This window comes from Salmo salar, chromosome ssa13 (assembly GCF_905237065.1).
Source record: "Salmo salar chromosome ssa13, Ssal_v3.1, whole genome shotgun sequence".
NCBI classification, from domain to species: Eukaryota; Metazoa; Chordata; class Actinopteri; order Salmoniformes; family Salmonidae; genus Salmo; species Salmo salar.
In genome coordinates, this window is record NC_059454.1 from 51,661,922 (window position 1) to 51,687,027 (window position 25,106).

The 25,106-nt window shown below is 40.7% G+C and overlaps 1 protein-coding gene across 1 annotated transcript in view; it reads left to right on the top strand.

Moving 5' to 3' along the window:
* LOC106567394 (vitamin K epoxide reductase complex subunit 1-like protein 1) overlaps window positions 1-24,892 on the top strand; it is a 31,529-nt gene extending 6,637 nt beyond the window's left edge. Inside the window, exons 2-3 of the mRNA XM_014136576.2 lie at window positions 12,404-12,513; window positions 21,391-24,892. Coding sequence (XP_013992051.1) covers window positions 12,404-12,513; window positions 21,391-21,617 — 337 coding nt within the window. The 3' untranslated portion in view covers window positions 21,618-24,892. The remainder of the gene's footprint in view (window positions 1-12,403; window positions 12,514-21,390) is intronic.
* Window positions 24,893-25,106: the final 214 nt, after the last annotated feature.

A 25,106-nucleotide genomic window follows, 5' to 3' on the forward strand; every position in this document is an offset into this window, starting at 1 on the left:
TTGGACCCGCAAATACTATACATGATTCATGCAATGCTTTTACTATAAAGATATTTCCACCCCTACTCTTGTCCACGGTGGTCTGCTGACCCACAACCTTCTTGCTCGCAGCTATGTGCGCTATCAATTTCTGCATTGCCATGTAATCCAATAAAATGTATTGGTCACATTACACATTTAGCAGATGTTATTGCGGGTGTAGCACGACTTTACTTTCATTAATTTGAAGACTTATTTATCTAACCAATTAACTATGTTTTGTTACTCGGTTAAATTAATCATGTAACAATTACCTAATTTGGATCTGGGGCACCACGAGAGCGGTTCTTTTAAAGAGTTACCATCTCCGAAATTAAACTCTTAAGGTCTTTACCTATCACATCCATAAACAGTCAGCTTATTAATCATAACCTCTTATCATATCATTCTGAACAGTCATAACCTTGCTTCTGCAAAAACCCAAGCCTTACTTATGATTCAGTACTACACAAATTGGTTGAATTATTTATTTACTAGTTAACTAAATGTTAGCACAGGATAAACATACACACTTAATGCATTGGAAACAGGTCCCTAGCGGACTGACTAGAATATGGCTGCTTGTTCCAAAAGACATGGAGATGGTGAGAGAGAGGGACAGACACTTAACATTTTGAAACTACTCTCACTTATACTTTGCACACGAACCGCCGCCCGCTTGGAGTAAGAAGTCATTAATGTATTCACGTGGAAATTCCTTGGTTCGCCATGTATCTCTCTGAAACGGGCTGCTTTGGAAAGGGGGTTGGTTGGGCCTTTTTTGCGGGCACGCTTGTAAGGCTCTGATTGTCCAAAAGGGATCCCAACCTGTCTTCTACTGTTCTTCTCTGCAGTTGTCCGGTATCCGGTGAGTTGTCGTGTAGTCCTGAACATAACTAAAAGTTTATTCTCCTTCCATCCGCTCTGGAAGATGCTGCTTTGAAAATAGGCTAGTCAGCCGTGTTGATGGATCCCAGTGGGGTGATGAGAGTAGTATACTACGGTGGATTGAGCCAAGTACTAGAATTGTCCCACTTCAATTTGCTTTTTTACTAAGGACAACTAATCAGCCTTACCAGTGATTGTCCGGGAGGTGACTTTATTGTCTCTACCTTGTGTTTAGATTCAGAGTTCAAACCACTTTAAACGTGAGCTGTAGCTCAACGTCTCTGGTCTGATATGTTCATTCTTAACCATCATTTTATACAGTTCATTCAAAAGGGGCGGTTCAGTCAGGCTGACACGCTCTCTGACCTCACTCAAGGGCGTGCCTTGTCAAAAACAATGGCTCCTAAAATCATGTCCCTCTCTTAACAAAAACACTCAGAATTTTTCATGCACAATGCATCGGCTGGACACCACACATATAGTTGATAAACTTTCCAAGTTACAGTATTTCCTTTATGGAATTTTTATTGACATAAAATAACACCCAAACGTCACCAGTGTTCTCCAGATCGCCCCTGACCATTCCCCACGTCCTATGTTAGCAATATTGTTCCAGTATTCGCTTTAGAACGTGTTAGTTTCGGCGGGAGAAGGTCTGTTGAAACAAAAGCACATTCCTTAGGTGAATTTAGAGAGGGATTTGCTGAATGTTCTCTCCTTGATTTACAACTGGGTGTGAGCTGTCAACCCCCACCAGTTTTCTTCACCCTCCTCTGTGGGTGAGAAGGGGTCTGGTTGAAGTTATTTATTACAAAGCTGATCTGACCTATTTGGATCCTCACAGGAAAGTCATGACAAGCGAAATGCTTGTGTTCCTAGCTCCAACAGTGCAGTAATATCGAACAATACACACATCTAAAAGTAAAATAATGGAATTAAGTAATGTATAAATATTTGGACGAGCAAAGTCGGAGTGGCATTGACTAAAATACAGTAGAATAGAACACAGTATATACGTATGAAATGAGTAAAGCAGTATGTAAACATTATAGTAACTAGTGTTCCATTGTTAAAGTGACCAGTGATTCCATGTCTATGTACAGTTGAAGTTGGAAGTTTACATACACCTTAGCCAAATACATTTAAACTCAGTTTTTCACAATTCCTGACATTTAATCCTAGTAAAAATTCCCTGTCTTAGGTTAGTTAGGATCACCACTTTATTTTAAGAATGTGAAATGTCAGAATAATAGTAGAGAGAATTATTTATTTCAGCTTATATTTCTTTTATCACATTCCCAGTGGGTCAGAAGTTTACATACACTCAATTGGTATTTGGTAGCATTGCCTTTAAATTGTTTGACTTGGGTCAAACGTTTTGGCTAAGCTTCCACAAGCTTCCCACAATAAGTTGGGTGAATTTTGGCCCATTCCTCCTGACAGAGCTGGTGTAACGGAGTCAGGTTTGTAGGCCTCCTTGCTCGCACACGCTTTTTCAGTTCTGCCCACAAATGTTCTATAGGATTGAGGCCAGGGCTTTGTGATGGCCACTCCAATACCTTGACTTTGTTGTCTTTAAGCCATTTTGCCACAACTTTGGAAGTATGCTTGGGGTCGTTGTCCATTTGGAAGACCCATTTGCGACCAAGCTCTATCTTCCTAACTGATGTCTTGAGATGTTGCTTCAATATATACATATAATTTTACTCCTCATGATGCCATGATGCCTGCAGCAAAGCACCCCCACAACATGATGCTGCCACCCCCGTGCTTCACGGTTGGGATGGTGTTCTTCGGCTTGCAAGCCTCCCCCCTTTTCCTACAAACATAACGATGGTCATTATGGCCAAACTGTTCTATTTTTGTTTCATCAGACCACAGGACATATCTCCAAAAAGTAGGATCTTTGTCCCCATGTGCAGTTGCAAACCATAGTCTGGCTTTTTTATGGCGGTTTTGGAGCAGTGGCTTCTTCCTTGCTGAGTGGCCTTTCAGGTTATGTCGATATAGGACTCGTTTTACTGTGGATGTAAATGCTTTTGTACTTGTTTCCTCCAGCATCTTCATAAGGTCCTTCGCTGCTGTTCTGGGATTGGTTTGCACTTTTCGCACCAAAGTACGTTCATCTCTAGGAGACAGAACGTGTCTCCTTCCTGAGCGGTATGACGGCTGCGTGGTCCCAAGGTGTTTATACTTTATACTGTACTATTGTTTGTACAGTTGAACGTGGTACCTTCAGGCGTGTGGAAATTGCTCCCAAGGATGAACCAGACTTGTCGAGGTCTACTTTTTTTTTCTGAGGTCTTGGCTGATTTCTTTGTATTTTCCCATGATGTCAAGCAAAGAGGCACTGAGTTTGAAGGTAGGTCTTGAGACACATCCACAGGTACACCTCCAATTGACTCAAATTATGTCAATTAGCCTATCAGAAGCTTCAAAAGCCATGACATCATTTTCTGGAATTTTCCAAGCTTTTTCAAGGCACAGTCAACTTAGTGTATGTAAACTTCTGACCCACTGGAATTGTGATACAGTGAATTATAAGTGAAATAATCTGCCTGTAAACAATTGTTGGAAAAATGACTTGTCATGCACAAAGTAGATGTCCTAACCGACTTGCCAAATCGATAGTTTGTTATTAACAAGAAATTTGACTCCAACCTGTAATTTTTTTTCTACCCCTTGTTCTGCCCAATTTCGTGATATCCAAGGTGTTTATACCTTGGATATCACGAGTAGTTAGTCTAGTCTTGTTTCATCGCTGCAACTCCCGTACGGACTCGGGAGAGGCGAAGGTCGAGAGCTGTGCTTCCTCCGAAACACGACCCGGCCAAGCCGCACTGCTTCTTGACACAATGTCCGCTTAACCCGGAAGCCAGCCGCACCAATGTGTCAGAGGAAACACCGTACTCCTGGCGACCGTGTCAGCATGCATGCGCCTGGCACGCCACAGGAGTCGCTAGAGCGCGATGGGACAAGGACATCCCGGCCGGCCAAACACTCCCCTAACCCGGACGATGCTGGGCCAATTGTGCGCCGCCCCATGGGTCTACCGGTCACACCTGTTCTGCGACAGAGCCTGGACTGGAACCAGGATCTCTAGTGGCACAGCTAGCACTGCGATGCAGTGTGTTAGACCACTGCACCGCTGGGGATGCCGTGGGTGAATCATTTCAGATCGTCAGTGACTTGTACGTCGGGAAACTTGACGCTTTCCACCTTCTCTACTGCAGTCCTGTCAATGTAGATAGGGGCGTGCTCCCTCTGCTTTTTCCTGAAGTCCTCGATCAGCTCCTTCATTTTGTTGACGTTGAGGTTATTTTCCTGTCACCACTCCGCCAGGGCCCTCACCACCTCCCTGTAGGCTGTCTCGTCATTGTTGGTAATCAGGTCTACTATGGATGTATGTTTTGCAAATGCTTACAGTACGAAGAACAGTTTATAAAACTGCAAATCGAAATCTCTGGTAAACGGTAGGCATGTTATCTCCATTGTGTCCTCCTCCCAGAGTGCTAAGAGCCTTGGCGTGACCCTGGACAACACCCTGTCGTTCTCCGCTAACATCAAGGCGGTGACCCGATCCTGTAGGTTCATGCTCTACAACATTCGCAGAGTACGACCCTGCCTCACACAGGAAGCGGCGCAGGTCCTAATCCAGGCACTTGTCATCTCCCGTCTGGATTACTGCAACTCGCTGTTGGCGGGGCTCCCTGCCTGCGCCATTAAACCCCTACAACTCATCCAGAACGCCGCAGCCCGTCTGGTGTTCAACCATCCCAAGTTCTCTCACGTCACCCCGCTCCTCCGCACACTCCACTGGCTTCCAGTTGAAGCTCGCATCTGCTACAAGACCATGGTGCTTGCCTACGGAGCTGTGAGGGGAACGGCACCTCCGTACCTTAAGGCTCTGATCAGTCCCTACACCCAAAGAAGGGCAATGCGTTCATCCACCTCTGGCCTGCTCGCCTCCCTACCTCTGCGGAAGCACAGTTCCCGCTCAGCCCAGTCAAAACTGTTCGCTGCTCTGGCACCCCAATGGTGGAACAAGCTCCCTCACGACGCCAGGACAGCGGAGTCAATCACCACCTTCCGGAGACACCTGAAACCCCACCTCTTTAAGGAATACCTGGGATAGGATTAAATCATTCTTCTAACCCTCCCCCCCAAAAAAGATATAGATGTACTATTGTAAAGTGGTTGTTCCACTGGATATCATAAGGTGAATGCACCAATTTGTAAGTCGCTCTGGATAAGAGCGTCTGCTAAATGACATGAATGTAAATGTAAAATCTGCTATCCACTTTGTTTACATTTTTATTTTGCTAAAGGGGAAGGTCAATTTTTGCTGATGGGAGGGCCATCCATTTTCATTTGAGGTCAGATTTTCTCCAGGTGACTCTTATTATAAATAACGTATACTCCCTAATGGCCTGTCCCTTAACCTGTTGGGGCTAGGGGGCAGCATTTGCACGTCTGGATAAAAAAAATGTACCCGATTTAATCTGGTTACTAATCCTACCCAGTAACTAGAATATGCATATACTTATATGGATAGAAAACACTCTAAAGTTTCTAAAACTGTTTGAATGGTGTCTGTGAGTATAACAGAACTCATTTGGCAGGCAAAACCCTGAGACATTTTCTGACAGGAAGTGGATACCTGATGTGTTGTATTGACTTTAAACCTATCCCATTGAAAAACACAGGGGCTTAGGAATATTTTGGCACCTCCTATTGCTTCCACTAGATGTCACCAGCCTTTACAAAGTGTTTTGAGTCTTCTGGAGGGAGATCTGACAGAACAAGAGCCATGGAACGATGATGTCCCATTAGACACCTGGCGCGCGAGTTCATGTTGGGTACCCTCGTTCCAATACGTTATAAAAGAGTATGCATTCGTCCACCTTGAATATTATTCATGTTCTGGTTAAAAAAGGCCCTAATGATTTATGCTATACAACGTTTGACATGTTTGAACGAACGGAAATATATTTTTTCCCCTCGTTCATGACGAGAAGTCCGGCTGGCTTACATCATGTGCTAACGAGACGGAGATTTTTGGACATAAATGATGAGCTTTTTTGAACAAAACTACATTCGTTATGGACCTGTGATACCTGGAAGTGACATCTGATGAAGAGAATCAAAGGTAATGGATTATTTACATAGTATTTTCGATTTTAGATCTCCCCAACATGACGTCTAGTCTGTATCGCAACGCGTATTTTTCTGGGCGCAGTGCTCAGATTATTGCAAAGTGTGATTTCCCAGTAAGGTTATTTTTAAATCTGGCAAGTTGATTGCGTTCAAGAGATGTAAATCTATAATTCTTTAAATGACAATATAATATTTTACCAATGTTTTCTAATTTTAATTATTTAATTTGTGACGCTGACTTGACTGCCGGTTATTGGAGGGAAACGATTTCCTCAACATCAATGCCATAGTAAAACGCTGTTTTTGGATATAAATATGAACTTGATAGAACTAAAAATGCATGCATTGTCTAACATAATGTCCTAGGAGTGTCATCTGATGGAGATTGTAAAAGGTTAGTGCATCATTTTAGCTGGTTTTATGGTTTTGGTGACCCTGTCTTTGACTTGACAAAACATTACACACAACTCTTGTAAATGTACTGTCCTAACATACTCTAAATTTATGCTTTCGCCGTAAAACCTTTTTGAAATCGTAAAACGTGGTTAGATTAAGGAGATGTTTATCTTTCAAATGGTGTAAAATAGTTGTATTTTTGAAAAATTTGAATTTTGACATTTATTTGGATTCAAATTTGCCGCTCTTGAAATGCACCTGCTGTTGATGGAGTGCACCACGGGTGGCACGCTAGCGTCCCACCTAGCCCCAAGAGGTTAACCTCTTAGGGCTAGGGGGCAGTATTTACACCGCCGGATAAAAAACGTACCCGATTTAATCTGGTTACTACTCCTACCCAGTAACTAGAATATGCATATACTTATTAGATATGGATAGAAAACACCCTAAAGTTTCTAAAGCTGTTTGAATGGTGTCTGTGAGTATAACAGAACTCATATGGCAGGCAAAAACCTGAGATTCCTTTACAGGAAGTGGCCTGTCTGACCATTTATTGGCTTTCTTTGACATCTCTTTCCAAAACAAAGGATCTCTGCGGTAACGTGACACTTCCCACGGCTCCCATAGGCTCTCAGAGCCCGGGAAAAAGCTGAATGTCGTCATTCCAGCCCCATGCTGAAACACATTATCGCCTTTGTCAAGTGGCCGATCAGGGGACAGTGGGCTTAGGCGCATGCACTGGTCTCCCCGTCTTTCTTTTTTTTCCTCTATTTACCGAAACGCAGATTCCCGGTCGGAATATTATCGCTTTTTTACGAGATAAATTGCATAAAAATTGATTTTAAACAGCGGTTGACATGCTTCGAAGTACGGTAATGGAATATTTAGAATTTTTTTGTCACGAAATGCGCCATGCTCGTAACCCTGATTTACCATTTCGGATAGTGTCTAGAACGCACGAACAAAACGCCGCTGTTTGGATATAACGATGGATTATTTGGGACCAAACCAACATTTGTTATTGAAGTAGAAGTCCTGGGAGTGCATTCTGACGAAGAACAGCAAAGGTAATACAATTTTTGTTATAGTAAATCTGATTTTGGTGAAGGCTAAACTTGCTGGGTGTCTAAATAGCTAGCCCGTGATGGCTGGGCTATGTACTTAGCTTTTTGGTGAAAGCACATTTTGCAATATTCTGTTTTTATTCTGCATATCGAGTGCATAGAGGAGTTCTGTATCTATAATTCTTAAAATAATTGTTATGCTTTTTGTTAACGTTTATCGTGAGTAATTTAGTAAATTGTTAGTAAATTCCCCGGAAGTTTGCGGGGGGTATGCTAGTTCTGAACGTCACATGCTAATGTAAAAAGCTGTTTTTTTATATAAATATGAACTTGATTGAACAAAACATGCATGTATTGTATAACATAATGTCCTAGGGTTGTCATCTGATGAAGATCATCAAAGGTTAGTGCTGCATTTAGCTCTGGTTTGGGTTTATGTGACATTATATGCTAGCTTGAAAAATGGGTGTCTGATTATTTCTGGCTGGGTACTCTGCTGACATAATCTAATGTTTTGCTTTCGTTGTAAAGCCTTTTTGAAATCGGACAGTGTGGTTAGATTAACGAGAGTCTTGTCTTTAAATAGCTGTAAAATAGTCATATGTTTGAGAAATTGAAGTAATAGCATTTCTAAGGTATTTGAAAATCGCGCCACAGGATTCAACTGGAAGTTACGTAGGTGGGACGATTTGGTGCCACCTAGCCCAGAGAGGTTAAAGGGGCAGCTGAACATTTTTGTCTCACCTAATGATTGTGGTTGATTGAGCATGGATCACTCCTAAGGACTTTTATTCATAAACCTTTTGTAATTTCTTATCAAAACTTTAATCTTTAGTCCTTCTAGATTTGTGTGCTACTACATTTCTAATTAGGAGCACATGTACTCCTTGTAAAATGTTAGATTTTTTTTAATATCAACGTTGCGCCCTGAAGTATAATAAATAAGCCACATCACTTAGCCTTTTATGGTAGGGTTGATGAAATTCTGCTTTTACTTTTGTGGTTATACAGTGGGGCAAAAAAGTATTTAGTCAGCCACCAATTGTGCAAGTTCTCCCACTTAAAAAGATGAGGCCTGTAATTTTAGATACACGTCAACCATGACAGACAAAATGAGGGGGAAAAAATCCAGAAAATCAAATTGTAGGATTTTTAATTTATTTATTTGCAAATTATGGTGGAAAATAAGTATTTGGTCACCTACAAACAAGCAAGATTTCTGGCTCTCACAGACCTGTAACTTCTTCTTTAACCTCTTACATCTAGACGTTCCGCTAGCGGAACACCTGCTCCAATATCCAATGATAGGCGTGGCGCGAATTACAAATCTCAAAAATACAAAAACTTCAATTTCTCAAACATATGACTATTTCACAGCATTTTAAAGACAAGACTCTCCTTTATCTAACCACACTGTCCGATTTCAAAAAGGCTTTACAGCAAAAGCAAAACATTAGATTATGTCAGCAGAGTACCCAGCCAGAAATAATCAGACACCCATTTTTCAAGCTAGCATATAATGTCACAAAAAACAAAACCACAGCTAAATGCAGCACTAACCTTTGATGATCTTCATCAGATGACACACCTAGGACATTATGTTATACAATACATGCATGTTTTGTTCAATCAAGTTCATATTTATATCAAAAACCAGCTTTTTACATTAGCACGTGACGTTCAGAACTAGCATACCCCCCGCAAACCTCGGGTGAATTTACTAAATTACTCACGATAAACGTTCACAAAAAACATAATTATTTTAAGAATTATAGATACAGAACTCCTTTGTGCAATCGAGGTGTCCGATTTTAAAATAGCTTTTTGGTGAAAGCACATTTTGCAATATTCTGAGTAGATAGCCCAGCCATCACGGCTAGCTATTTAGACACCCACCAAGTTTAGCCCTGACCAAAGTCAGATTTACTATTAGAAAAGTTTGATTACCTTTGGTGTTCTTCGTCAGAATGCACTCCCAGGACTGCTACTTCAATAACAAATGTTGGTTTGGTTCAAAATAATCCATAGTTATATCCAAATAGCGGCGTTTTGTTCGTGCGTTCAAGACACTATCCGAAGTGTAAATAAGGGTCACGAGCATGGCGCATTTTCGTGACAAAAGATTTCTAAATATTCCATTACCGTACTTCGAAGCATGTCAACCGCTGTTTAAAATCAATTTTTATGCCATTTTTCTCGTAAAAAAGCGATAATATTCCGACCGGGAATCTGCGTTTAGGTAAACAGACGAAAGAAAACAAGGCATGGGGTCGACTCGGGCACGCGCCTGAGTCTCACAGTACTGTGACCAGCCACTATCCAAACGCGCTACTTTTTTTCAGCCAGAGCCTGCAAAGCCACGATTCAGCTTTTTGCCGCCTTCTGAGAGCCCATGGGAGCCGTAGGAAGTGTCACGTAACAGCAGAGATCCCCTGTAATGGATAGAGATAATCAAGAAGGCCAAGAAATTGTCAGACAGGGCACTTCCTGCATGGAATCTTGTCAGGTTTTGGCCTGCCAAATGAGTTCTGTTATACTCAGACACCATTCAAACAGTTTTAGAAACTTTGGAGTGTTTTCTATCCAAAGCTAAAAATTATATGCATATTCTATTTTCTGGGCACGAGTGCTCAATAATTGCAAAGTGATTTCCCAGTAAGGTTATTTTTAAATCTGGCAAGTTGATTGCGTTCCAAAGATGTAAATCTATAATTCTTTAAATGACAATATAATATTTTACCAATGTTTTCTAATTTTAATTATTTAATTTGTGACGCTGACTTGACTGCCGGTTATTGGAGGGAAACGATTTCCTCAACATCAATGCCATAGTAAAACGCTGTTTTTGTATATAAATATGAACTTGATAGAACTAAAAATGCATGCATTGTCTAACATAATGTCCTAGGAGTGTCATCTGATGGAGATTGTAAAAGGTTAGTGTATCATTTTAGCTGGTTTTATGGTTTTGGTGACCCTGTCTTTGACTTGACAAAACATTACACACAACTCTTGTAAATGTACTGTCCTAACATACTCTAAATTTATGCTTTCGCCGTAAAACCTTTTTGAAATCGTAAAACGTGGTTAGATTAAGGAGATGTTTATCTTTCAAATGGTGTAACATAGTTGTATTTTTGAAAAATTTGAATTTTGACATTTATTTGGATTCAAATTTGCCGCTCTTGAAATGCACCTGCTGTTGATGGAGTGCACCACGGGTGGCACGCTAGCGTCCCACCTAGCCCCAAGAGGTTAAGAGGCTCCTCTGTCCTCCACTCATTACCTGTATTAGTGGCACCTGTTTGAACTTGTTATCAGTATAAACAACACCTGTCCACAACCTCAAACAGTCACACTCCAAACTCCACTATGGCCAAGACCAAAGAGCTGTCAAAGAACACCAGAAACAAAATTGTAGACCTGCACCAGCCTGGGAAGACTGAATCTGCAATAGGTAAGCAGCTTGGTTTGAAGAAATCAACTGTGGGAGCAATTATTAGGAAATGGAAGACATACAAGACCACTGATAATCTCCCTCGATCTGGGGCTCCACGCAAGATCTCACCCCGTGGGGTCAAAATGATCACAAGAACGGTGAGCAAAAATCCCAGAACCACACGGGGGGACCTAGTGAATGACCTGCAGAGAGCTGGGACCAAAGTAACAAAGCCTACCATCAGTAACACACTACACCGCCAGGGTCTCAAATCCTGCAGTGCCAGACGTGTCCAGGCCCGTCTGAAGTTTGCTAGAGAGCATTTGGATGATCCAGAAGAGGATTGGGAGAATGTCATATGGTCAGATGAAACCAAAATAAAACTTTTTGGTAAAAACTCAACTCGTCGTGTTTGGAGAACAAAGAATGCTGAGTTGCATCCAAAGAACACCATACCTACTGTGAAGCATGGGGGTGGAAACATCATGCTTTGGGGCTGTTTTTCTGCAAAGGGACCAGGACGACTGATCCGTGTAAAGGAAAGAATGAATGGGGCCATGTATCGTGAGATTTTGAGTGAAAACCTCCATCAGCAAGGGCATTGAAGATGAAACGTGGCTGGGTCTTTCAGCATGACAATGATCCCAAACACACCGCCCGGGCAACGAAGGAGTGGCTTCGTAAGAAGCATTTCAAGGTCCTGGAGTGGCCTAGCCAGTCTCCAGATCTCAACCCCATAGAAAATCTTTGGAGGGAGTTGAAAGTCCGTGTTGCCCAGCGACAGCCCCAAAACATCACTGCTCTAGAGGAGATCTGCATGGAGGAATGGGCCAAAATACCAGCAACAGTGTGTGAAAACCTTGTGAAGACTTACAGAAAATGTTTGACCTGTGTCATTGCCAACAAAGGGCATATAACAAAGTATTGAGAAACTTTTGTTATTGACCAAATACTTATTTTCCACCATAATTTGCAAATAAATTCATTAAAAATCCTACAATGTGATTTTCTGGATTTTTTTAAATCATTTTGTCTGTCATAGTTGAAGTGTACCTATGATTAAAATTACAGGCCACTCATCTTTTTAAGTGGGAGAACTTGCACAATTGGTGGCTGACTAAATACTTTTTTGCCCCAATGTAACTTGTAAATGACACTGTTAAGCCTTTCTATTGAGATACTGTATCAACATGGTTATATAACTTATGATTGTAGACGTCACCCGTCATATCTTTATGATTATAACTTTGCCTAAATGGTGTAATTTGGTGTATCACCTTATCAAAATCTCACCCAATAATAACCTTCTCAGACATTTTCCTTGGCATACATTGCTATTTGTTTTTCAGGTTGAATACATGTGAATTTGGCCCTGCAATTCATCATCAAAATTACTAACAAATTTCCATTCGTTTTTTTTCTAATTTCTTTCCCTGTGTAGGTGGGGTCGAGGATTTGGACTGTTGGGCTCAATCTTCGGAATCGACAGTGCAATGAACCAGCCAAACAGTGTCTATGGAATTTTCTTTTATGTCTTTCAACTGTTACTAGGTAAGACTAGATTCCACAGCCACCTGATGGGATTCCCAAACATGCTATTCAAAGTATGGAGAGAATTTAGTTGACAAGCCTCCTTGAATAGTCACTTTGGGCAATTTGTGCTGACACACCATCCTGTCAGGCCCTCACTCCCTCTTTACCATATTTGACTGCACCCTGGCTCAGATAAGTCCTGAGTTAGGCCTTACCTCTCAGATTAAAAAATAAAAGACTTACAAAATGTAAGCATATACAACATTAACCTAATAAACGTTCTGTAGGAATTGGGTTTGTGCAGTAGGCCTAATACATTGCCACATTCACATATTGGCATGGTCTGCCAATATTGGTGTTCTCAGACCAGGTATTCCCAAACCAGAGGTACGCGCAATGCCGTCGTGGGTACACCAAAAAGTGATTCATAATTTAAAAAAAGTTAAGTAACATTTTTCTTCACATTTTCAAACAATCCATTTATATTTTCCAACGGGGCAATACATTTGGGTGAGGTATTTTTCTTGCCTGAGTAGCCTCGTTTCACTGCCAAAAATAAAATGTAAACTATCTAGTGTTGAGCAAAATAACAACACAATGTCAAATGCAGGTAGCCTAGTCAAATAATTAACATCCAATCACATTAACCGTTCCTCTCTTGTGGGAATTCCACTAACGTTCCGTATGTAGCCAAACTTAGCTGCTGCTCATTCCGTTTGCTCGAAAATGGATAAACATTTTATTTTTATTTTTTTAAACTAAGGCCCATAGAGACACATACCAGCAGCACTGCACCTGTCGATGACACAAGTTGTTCTGCTTCCACGAGCAGATCCAATGCTGGCGTCAGTAATTCTACATTTGTTGTTAGCTCAGCTAGCATGGACCCTGACAGTTGTGAGTCTGATGCGGCCGAAGAGCTACTGCCTCCTTACCCGGGAAAGCACCGAACAACAGACAGGGACGTTGGACCATCGAAGAGGCGCAAATATGATGAGAACTACATTGATTTGGGCTTCACTTATATTGGGAGTAGTGCCTTTCCTCAGCCACAGTGTGATAAATGTGCGTAAGTACTATCTCACAACTCGATGAAACCTTCACTATTGCGCAGACATTTAGAAACAAAACATTCCAATTTGAAAAATAAGCCACAGGAGTTTGAGCGAGAATTAAGACTACTTTCGAGTAGTAAGACGTGTATAAAAGCAACAGATACCATTAATAAGAAGGGGCTAGAAGCGTCTTATATGGTGAGCTACCGAGTGTCTAGGACGGGCAAGCCCAATACTATTGTGGAGGACTTAATTCTTCCTGCTGCCATGGATATGGCTGGGACAATCCTGGGGGAAAAGGCCAAAAAAACTATACAGACAAAGCCTTCATCAAACAACACTGTTTCACGACACATCAGTGACATGGCAGGAGATGTTTTGAAACAATTACTGCTTCACATACAAGCCAGCGAATTATATGCATTACAGCTGGATGAGTCAACGGATGTGGCGGGCCTGGCACATCTCCTGGTTTATGTCCGTTACATTTATGGGGGGGTCAATTAAGGAAGACATCCTCTTCTGCAAACCACTGGAAACCAGGACAACAGGAGAGGATATTTTTAAAGAACTGGACAGCTTTGTGACATCAAATGGACTTTGGTGGTCAAGATGTGTTGGTATCTGTACTGATCGTGCAAAAGCCATGACAGGGAGACATAATGGAGCGGTAACATGCATGCAAGCAGTTGCTCCTGACACCACTTGGGTACACTGCAGCATCCAAGAGGCTCTTACTGCCAAGGGAATGCCTGACCGCTTGAAAGACATTTTGGACACTACAGTGAAAATTGTTAACTTTGTTAAAGCAAGGCCCCTGAACTCTCGTGTTTTTTCTGCACTTTGCAATGACATGGACAGCGACCATGTAATGCTTTTACAACATACGCTGGTTATCAAGAGGCAAAGAATTGACACGTTTTTTTTTTTTTTAATTGAGACGAGCTTAAAGTTATTTTTACTGACCATAATTTTCACTTGTCTGACCGCTTGCATGATGAGTTTCTCACACAACTGGCCTATCTGGGTGATGTTTTTTCTCGCCTGAATGATCTGAATCTAGGATTACAGGGACTCTCCAACTATATTCAATGTGCGGGACAAAATTGAGGCTATGATTAAGAAGTTGGAGCTCTTCTCTGACTGCATTAACAAGGACAACACACAGGTCTTTCCATCGTTGTATGATTTTATGTGCAAATGTACTCAAGTTTACGGGACAATGTCAAATGTGATATAGCGAAGCACCGGAGTGAGTTGGTTGCGCAATTACACAGGTACTTTACCAAAACGGATGACACACTAGATTCGTTATCCATTTCATGCCCTGCCTCCAGTCAACTTACTGATATCTGAACAAGAGAGCCTCATCAAAATTGCAACAAGCGGTTCTGTGAAAATTTGATTATAATATCCTGTTAGGGACAGACGTGCCGCTAGCGGAACGCCTCACCAATATCCAATGGTATAGAGTGGGGCGAATTACAAATACCTCAAATGCAAAAACTTAAATTTTTCAAACATATGACTATTTTACACCATTTTAAAGACAAGACTCTCCTTTATCTAACCACATTGTCCGATTTCAAAAAGGCTTTACAACGAAAGCAAAACATTAGATTATGTCAGAGTACCCAGCCAGAAATAATCACACACCCATTTTCAAAGCAAGCATATATGTCACAAAAAACAAAACCATAGCTAAATGCAGCACTAACCTTTGATCTTCATCAGATGACACTCCTAGGACATTATGTTATACAATACATGCATGTTTTGTTCAATCAAGTTCATATTTATATCAAAAACCAGCTTTTTACATTAGCATGTTTTGTTCAGAACTAGCATACTAGCAAACTTCTGGTGAATTTACTAAATTACTCACGATAAACATAACAATTATTTTAAGAATTACAGATACAGAACTCCTTTATGCAATCGCGGTGTCAGATTTTAAAATAGCTTTTCGGTGAAAGCACATTTTGCAATATTCTGAGGAGATAGCCCGGCCATCATGGCTAGCTATTTTGACACCCACCAAGTTTGGCACTCAACAAACTCAGATTTACTATAAGAAAAATTGGATTACCTTTGCTGTTCTTCGTCAGAATGCACTCCCAGGACTTCTACTTCAACATCCAATGTTGTTTTGGTTCCAAATAATCCATAGTTATATCCAAATAGCTCCGTTTTGTTCGTGCGTTCAAATCACTATCCGAAGGGTGACGCACCGGCGCGTTTCGTGACAATTTTTTTTTAAATATTCCATTACCGTACTTCAGAGCATGTCAAACGCTGTTTAAAATCAATTTTTGTGATTTTTCTCGTAAAATGGCGATAATATTCCAACCGGGAGACGTTGTATCCGTTCAAACACTGAAAGAAGAAAATGGAATCGTCACATGCACGCGCGCACCAGTGTCATTGTTCTCAGAAGTACCACTCTCCAAAACCCCTGCTGTTTTTCGCCCAGAGACTGCAGAGTTATCATTCCACGTTCTGGCGCCTTCTGAGAGCCAATTAAAGCCTTAGAAAATGTCACGTTACATCATAGATCCTGTTTTTTTCGATAAAGAGGCAGCAGAAGGCCAAGAAATGGTCAGACAGGGCACTTCCCATATAGAATCTTCTCAGGTTTTGGCCTGCCATATGAGTTCTGTTATACTCACAGACACCATTCAAACAGTTTTAGAAACTTTAGGGTGTTTTCTATCCAAATCTACTAATTATATGCATATTCTAGTTTCTGGGCAGGAGTAATAACCAGATTAAATCGGGTACGTTTTTTTTATCCGGACGTGAAAATACTGCCCTCTATCCCAAACAGGATAATCAGAAGCCACTGCCAGATTTCTGAATTGGGCTGCGCTCAGAGTATCCTGCCTTGAAAAGTCGCGCTGTTAAGACACTGATGCCCTTTGCAATCATGTATCTATGTGAGAGTGGATTCTCGGCCCTCACGAGCATGAAAATTAAATACAGGCACAGACTGTTTGTGGAAAATGATTTAAGACTGGAACTCTCCAATAAAACCCAACATTGCAGAGTTATGTGCATTCTTTCAAGCACACCCTTCTCATTAACCTGTGGTGAGTTATTCACAATTTTCGATGAACAAATAAGGTTTTATATGTAAGAATGTTAAATAAAGTGCAAAATTATTGGTTATTATAATATTATTATTATTATTATTATTATTATTTGTGCTTTGGTCCTATAAGAGCTCTTTGTCACTTCCCACGAGCAGGGTGTGACAACACACTCTTATGTTTAATAAATGTATCCTGTGTGTGTGGCAGGCTTACAATGATGGCAAAAAAACATTTGAGAGTTCGCTGACCCTGGTGCTAGAGGGGGTACACAGCTGGAGGTTGAATGTTTTTGAAGGGGTACGTGACTAAACAGTTTGGGAACCACTGTGTCAGACCATATTATATTTCAAAACTCGAGCTATGATAACAAAATAGATCAGTTGTATTACTTGCGAGGCACAGCTGAGTATACTTGTAAATAATTCACTTTTATTTTACTGGACTGATGGCGCCTCCATTTAATGGTCAGTCTCGGGACGGAGACGGAGAGAGCAGCAAAGGGTCCGTCTCTTACGGGTCCATCTCCCTGCTCTCTCCTTTTCCCCAGCGCATCTGACCAGATAGATGAGACACTGTGCTCCACCTAATGTGTGAAAAATAAAATATTTCTCGGTATTAAGGAAGAATGCGGGCACACTTGTTTGCCTAATCAAACTGACGCATGTGGAAGGCTTTAGACAAAAGGGGAAAGTATATATTTGGACGTGAGGGAGAGATTAAGTGAATTCATGTTTTTGGGGACAAGCTTTGATGAGGGGACCTGGTCCTCTCAACCAGTATACTATGTGAGAGACATTTTGACAGCAGCACCGAAAGCAACAAAAATTAAAATAGTATCGAATAAGTACCGATGTTTAGGTATACCGTACAACACTAATTAGAGGAGTGAAACCTAAAGCGTCCTTTCAGTGTCCTCCATAGAATTAGGAACACTTGACTATGTCCTTCACCACTGTGTATATTTTTAGAGGTCAAAGCCACTTAAATTTGGATGCATAAATATTATATGCTTGTTAACAAACTTATTATAGGGATCAACAAATAGATTCAGCCGTGGGACGATTTTTTTTTATTTTTATTTTTATATATTTTTTATTACGGGGATGGTCGGGGCTGGAACATAATTCTAAATAATTTGGGGACTGCAAATTGACCGCAAGAAGCTCAAACCGATAACATTTATATTTTCACATCTTGCTTACGTTTGTATACGATCACATCTCTATTTTATGCGTGGGAATACTTTGGAACAGATTTCCAAAATGTAAAATCACTTGGAGCTTATTTGCCTGTGCTTTTACAGTCTTATGTCCAACAATTTTTTTTTTTTTTTTTAAATAAATAGTAATAAACTTGGGGGGGAAAATAAAATCACCCACGGGCCAAAGTCGGCCCACGGGAAGCCAGTTGTGGGAACCCTGCTCTATTATATACCTGAAATGTTGGTGTCCTTAAGGTAGTAGGCCTAGATCAGTGTAATAATGCTTCTTGCTGCACCCCTCTAAGGGCCCCTTCCCTGTGTGAAGTCATACTATACACTCCCGCCTGACTGTCTGATGTCCTTGTGGCAGGTTGGAGGTTTTTCTGACTCAGTCCTGCTGGTTTAGATCTGTTCCCCTGCTGACTGGCCTAAGGGCCCTGCTTAGCCAACTGGTGCTGCCTCAGAACTAGAGCCAGATTACCCATATCTATTTACTACACAGCTGGATTTGACTAACACAACAGTGGTACAGTGGGTGAAACTTGTCCAGGCCTTGTTGGGTTAGTGAAGATAAGTTATTAAAAAAAAAAAAATCATTTAGACACGTAGGTTGAAGGGACCATAGATTAGCTGGTGTCTCAGAATGGGAATTCTCCTAAAAAGAGCTTGAGCGAGAGGGCCTTTTCATCTGTGGCCACTGGACATTGTGGACATTTTTTATTCTCATGATCAAGTCAGCTAAGAAGACTTAGGCCAAAAGATATGGCCTAAGGCTTACTGTACATTTGGTTTCTGTTGCCCCATTCTTGCTGCTTCTTTCACACTGTATTTACACAGTTCCCCCTGTTAACTAAAAACCGGTAGCTTTTAACCTTATCCTGTAGCACTCCCGCCCTTGTACAGAATATGTGAGCACTGTTTGTCCCTTTCCCCTCTAATATAATTTCATCACTATGAATAGAAGCCTGTGCCAGAACCAGAACATGTCTGTTTAGAATGTCCTCTACTCTAGAACACCTGCTCTTCTTCCTCCTTTAACCAGAGGGTCCTGTGTCCTGTCATGTATCTGGCTCAGTGGTTTACTTTCTTAAGCAGACCTTTGTTCAAACACTTATTTGAAGTCATCAGAAAGAAAGGAGGACCAAGATAAAATGCCTTTATTTGTATGGCATGTTCAATGGAAACAAAGTTTAAAAACGCCAACGCTTTTCGGGTACATGGCCTTCGTCAGTGAGTGCAAAGATATGATAATCTTTGATTTGATCAACCCTGATTTTGAAGAGTGGTTGGTTACAGAAATAATTTAACACCTAGTAAGCAATACTATACACATTAAAAAGTGAAATACTGTAGATATGTTAGCAGAAATGCATCTCAAGGCTAGAAGCATCAGAACCCCGAGAAAGGCAGTTCCAACCCTGAATATAACTGGTCACAGTGTTAAGAATAGGATAACCATTTATTTTATAGTACACTATTACACAGCTAACAAGGACCACAACAGTCTAAATATAGCTGAGGGAAATAGAGCAAAATGTCCACTAGATGACAGCAAAGGGACCTCTCACGACCCTACAGGAAAGGGGAGAAATCCATATCTTAATTTAAACCAGCGTACTTAGTGGCCTGTAGTTTGCAAATAAAAAAACTTTCCCTTTGGTTTAGCTGTTTAAGATGGTCCCCTTTTCTAATTGAGGCTGGAACATGATCAATGCCCATAGCTTGTAGGGAGGCAGGGTTGCAATGCTGTAAGGACTTGTAGTGCCTTGCCATGGGGTAGTCTTCATTGCCTACCCATATGGCATACTTGTGTTCAACTAAGTGGTCTTGAAGGCGTCTCTTTGTCCGTCCAATGTATAACACCTTGCACTGTGGACATTCCAATCAAATCAAATTTTAATTGGTCACATACACATGGTTAGCAGATGTTATTGCCAGTGTAGTGAAATGCTTATACACTTAAGGTTTTCTGGGCTAACAATGTAAGAAATAATGCATAAAAAAAAACTAAATACTGCACAGTTTCCTAAGGACTAGAAGCGAAGCTGCCATCTCTATCGGCGCCATCTTGCCTTCAAGATGATGCCGATAAATCTGTAACCACATTAGTGGTTTTACAGTTAATGAAATGCTTGACTTGATACTCCATTTTAGAAGCTGTCAACAAAATACTTGCATTTAAATGAGCCCCTGGTTTTGTGGTATAGCAAAGTTTTTGAGAGTCACCAGGAAGATAGCTGTAGACTAATTTGTCATTTAGGGTAGGACATCACTTAAAGCTTTTAACTGGTGGCTCTGGGAAGACTTGGCGTAGTGGCGTATCAGTTTGGAAGATTCCCCAATTCTTTTTAATTATTATTTTAATGTGCTCTGCTTCAGTCCTGTATTTTGTGAGAAAGTACACTCTGGTGCATCACGAGGCGCTCCCCTTCGCAACATGTTCTCTCTGTCAAGTCGTCCAGCCCTATTACCTACATCTTTCCGGACCTGAGTGCCGTAGCCCCGATTTCAAGAAGCGATTCTCCAATTCAGCAGATTTGACACTAGTCTGTTTCCTGATCGCAAATTCTGCGGATTCTTTGGAATTGGCCATATGGAATGTTCTTTTAGCCTTTTGGGTTGGAAGCTGTCTGCCCTCAGAATCAAGGTCCAAAAAATGTTAGCCTTGCTGTACTCCATAGTGTGATGTTAGTTTATGCTGTTAAGGTATTGGTGGAAGAAAATAAGTTAATCTTCTGAGCCAGATCAGAACAGGCAAACATCAATATAGTATCCCCACCATATAATCCGGTCAAATAACTGGTTTTTAGAAGGATCTAAACTGAAGTATTTTTCCCATAAGTACAAACCAGCGTAGTAAGGGCTGTAGCAAGCTCACATGGTACATCCTTTGACTTGTTCTGAAAGACAGATGTTATTATTAGAGTCCATTCAGTCAGTGAGACGATGAATTCTGTGGGAGGCATCTGTCTCAGGCCGGGTACTCGAGAAATGGTGCATAGCTGCCAATCCTTTTTCATGTTCAATGATGGTGTATAGAGACTCCACATCCATGTTGACTAAGTCATTTCAAAAACTTTCTGGGTTTGATTGAGCTTGCCTGGCTTATTGGACCAAGACAAGTCCTAAAACTGCAAACCCTTTTCCCTATATAGTGCACTACTTTTGACCAGATTCCTATGGGCCCTGTTCAAAAGTAGTGCACTATATGGGAAATAGGATGCCATTAACAGCCAGGTGTCTGATCTCTGTATTTATGTACATCAACGTCAAGCATGAGTAAGCAAATAAGTGTTAAGACTTCAAGCTGACTGGCTCTCATACAAAGTCACCAAATGTATTCCCCCCTGATTCAAGGTCCAGGCATTTCGTGACCACTGTTTTTATCCAACACTCTTGCTTTTGTCTTTTCCATGTAGTAGTGTTTGTCAAAGTGATTATATTTCTTCACTGCCACCTTTGCACAGTATGTCTTACTGTACTTGTTTGTGCAGTGCACGTCATGGCAGTAGCCTAAGCCCCTGCTCTCTTATGTGGTTGGTTACAGGAATCACCGTGAGTGCGATGGCTGCCCTGATCCTCATGACGACGTCTATCCTATCGGTGATGGGCTCGCTCTATCTGGGCTACATCCTCTACTTTGTCCTCAAGGACTTCTGCATCATCTGCATCACCACATATGCACTGAACTTCATTCTCTTTATGCTCAACTACAAGCGACTGGTTTACTTGAATGAGGCCTGGAAGCAGCAGGTGCCAGCCAAACAGGACTAAGATGGGTTGTATAGTACAGTAGGCAAGTGAAAAATATAACAAACAAAAAATGAAATGTGACCTCTTGAACAGAACATTTTGACTTGCCACCAGGAGACCTTGCTTCCAAAACAATGTTTATTCTGCTGTGTGTTATAAAAGAAACAAGGTTACCTTAAAAAAAAAAAATTGGGCCAGACATCTCTCAAGTTCATTGTTGCATACGTGATGGAAGGATATAAAAAAAGAGGGGGAATAATTTGTTTCTTTAAAAAAAAAAAAAATTATCCAACCCCTGTGACACAGGTGATAAATAGGGTTATGGGGGTAAAAACACATTCAATCCAAGCAAGCAGGAAAGCAAAGGCAGAATGCCGGTCTTCACTGTGGAAGATGGGAGGACAGGACACCCTTCTGAACCAGAAGGACCAGAACATGGAAGAAAACTGGGACTTATAAAAAGGTGTATACTTGAAATAAATAGGAAGGTCCTGTTCCTGCACACCTGCCCGGATCCGGAAGCTAGCTGTAACATTACTACAACCTGAGCGGAACTGAAAAATGGGTCAGAATACAAAATGCATGGTCATGGGGTGAACAATCATACAGTTCGCAGCAGCAGCTATGATTCCATGAGGAGAGAGAAACAACAAAGACCATACAATAGTTTTTATGTTTACACTTTACAGCAATTTTATTTTGTCTTTTGAAAAGGACCACTAATATGAAACATTTGAGATTGTGTGTAATTCAGTCACATTATTGTGTTTTTGTTTTCTTTTAGAAATTCTGTAAATAGCTGCTGAGCAGTATTCCAGGCTAGATTGTGATTTAGTGTTAACATAGACTTTAAGTAAAATCAAATAATTGAATCACAAAATGAGGAACAAAAAAGTAACTGAAATCAAGTCGTCATCTGAGTATATATGAAGATCTGTTTTGCAGTCAGTCAGTGTGTGACATCTTAAGTTCCTACAATCCCAAGCGAGGCATGCTGCTCTAAGTTGTGTGGATCTAATGTAAGTCAAGTCAAGTGCTCACTGATCAGTTCTTTCTCAGTCGCACTCACTGAGGTCCCAAGGCATCTGATAAGCCCTTCCTCAGTGTTCAACTATTTACACTGGAAAACAAAGTCCAGGTAGTCCCAGGTGTTTTATTTAGATTTCTTACGTTTGGTGCCTAATGAACATGGCCCTAGTTCATTTCTCCTCTGCCGAGACTACTTACTCTCCATAATGGCACCTTCACTGTCTTGTCTTTTATTACGTGTGAAAAGCATTCCTGACACCACACGCTACTGTAGGAGTGGGATCCATTAAGACTTATGTGCCTAAAAGAGATGAAGAGAATTACCTTTATTTTGTTGGGAGGAGGGATATATGTAATGTATCACTACTTTTTGCTCATTCTCACCATTGTTAGATTTTTTTATTTTTATTACCTGAATTGGGTACTTAAATGCTATGTTAGTGTCTCACCCCTCTCCTGTATATTCTAATGGTAATGTAGCACATGCGGCTAAACAAGCAATGATTGTCTGTCCGCTCGGTGGTGGTGGTGGTGGTAGTAGTAGTAGGCTGTTTTGTTAAAAAAAAGCTCTTAAGGCATTTTTGTAGGTTACTGTTGTTGGTTGAGAAGTAAGGTGCATTGTCTCTCTCTTAATGGTACAACAGCACTGTTTGTGGGGAAGGAAACCACACAGTACTCGGTGTCCTTGCCACTACCTCTCAGTATTGCCTAAGGTGTGTGGAACAAACCAAGCCAGTTGGAACGTCCAGAACCAGCGCCAAGGGAAGCAGACTAGCTGATAGATCAGCTTAAAGCCATTCAACTCCAAATAATATTGCACTTGTTTGTGAGGTTGCTTTCCAATGCAACATCCCCTGGCTCACATTGAACAATCTCATTGATATGGTTTTAAATGGGCACTTATCATAGCTACATGTTATATTTCAGATTGTTACACAAGTTGGTTTATGAGGTACATATTGTTTGCATTGTAACTCACTCACTAGCTCTGCACTTGGTATTCAAAACATGGTTGTTGCATCAGAATTTTAGCAGTGACAAACTCACTGAGGTCATTGGGCATGATGACACTGATCAAGAAATAAGCCTGTGTGCTCACTTCTAAAGCTCCACTCCTGGAGGTTGATTTAAAGTAATCTGGTTGCACAGTACAGACTTTCCTATGGGTTACTCACTGTGTCTATGTTGGCACTGTCAGCCATCAACAAACTACAATAGCAATCGTTGCTACAGTAGTTCAGTAATGTTGGGACATAAACCATGTTACTATGGAATTATTTGGGAGACTTAATAATAGTCCCACAATTCCAGAGAGGTGGGTGGGGAATATGTTTGGCTTATTAAATCACACAAGTCAAAGTCCCTAAAAGAAGCTTACATGCGGTGTTCCTTACCTGTTAGATAAAGAGTCACCACATTTGACGTATGTTTTTACGTCAAATTAAAATAATTTATTAATAAAGTCAATAGAAATACAGCTAAATGCATAATACGCCCTCGGCTAATCTTGATCAGTGTCCTGTTCATGAAGTGTTGAGTGAATTCTAAAAGGTCCCAAGATTTCGAACTAAGACAGTCATGTTCGCTGCATCAACAAATGCCATCAAAAGTGCCTTCTGTTGGCTAGTTGGCAAGAGCACAAGCAGATCTGAGACCAGGCTACTCCATAGACCTTGTGGGTAGAAATGACCCACCAAAAAGCCCCGTCTTGTATTTAAACGGTCATTGTTCTTTTTTCCCCTTTTTTTCCCCCAATTCTCTTAACTATATTTTCAGTACATTCGTCTTAAAATGTTATCTTTAATTTCTCTGTTATTAGAGATGGACACTTGTTTCTGAAAAAAAAAAAATACATTGTCCAAATTACAATATTTCTTTCTCTGACTGTGAATTAGTGAAATAGTTATTTCTCCCCTAATGTTGTATAAATGGACTCCATTAGTAACTACACCCAGCTGTATAGAGTTAAAATTATGGGTTATTTTAGTAGAAAAAGGATTGGAGGTCTAGGAATCCATGTCATCACATTTCTTTGTGGGAGGAAGACTAGGTTTGCTTTTGTATTTGCCAAATATTAAGTTGAAAAAATGCTGTATTTTCTTACATGGAACAAGTGTTACATGAATGGTTGATGAGATGGGTGCAGAGAAACAATCGGATGAAATTCTGTATTTGTGAGAAACTGTTGCGGAAGTTGACACGAGTGAACATTTTTAATTGTGTCGTTGTGTGGAAATGGTCTACCATTAAAACACCTTCTGAAGTGAGTTTTCTGTGCCTCTTCCTATGACATCTCACTCTTGAATTAATAATATTTCACTGAAAATATGTAACTGAAAATCTTATCAACTAGCAAAATGTTTAATTGGCAACAGCTATTCAATGTTTGCTGTCTCAACACGTAACGTTGGGTGTTGAAAATAACTTAAATCCATTGGGTTGATAATGTCAAGGTTTCACAGTATAAAGCTGTGGAGGTTC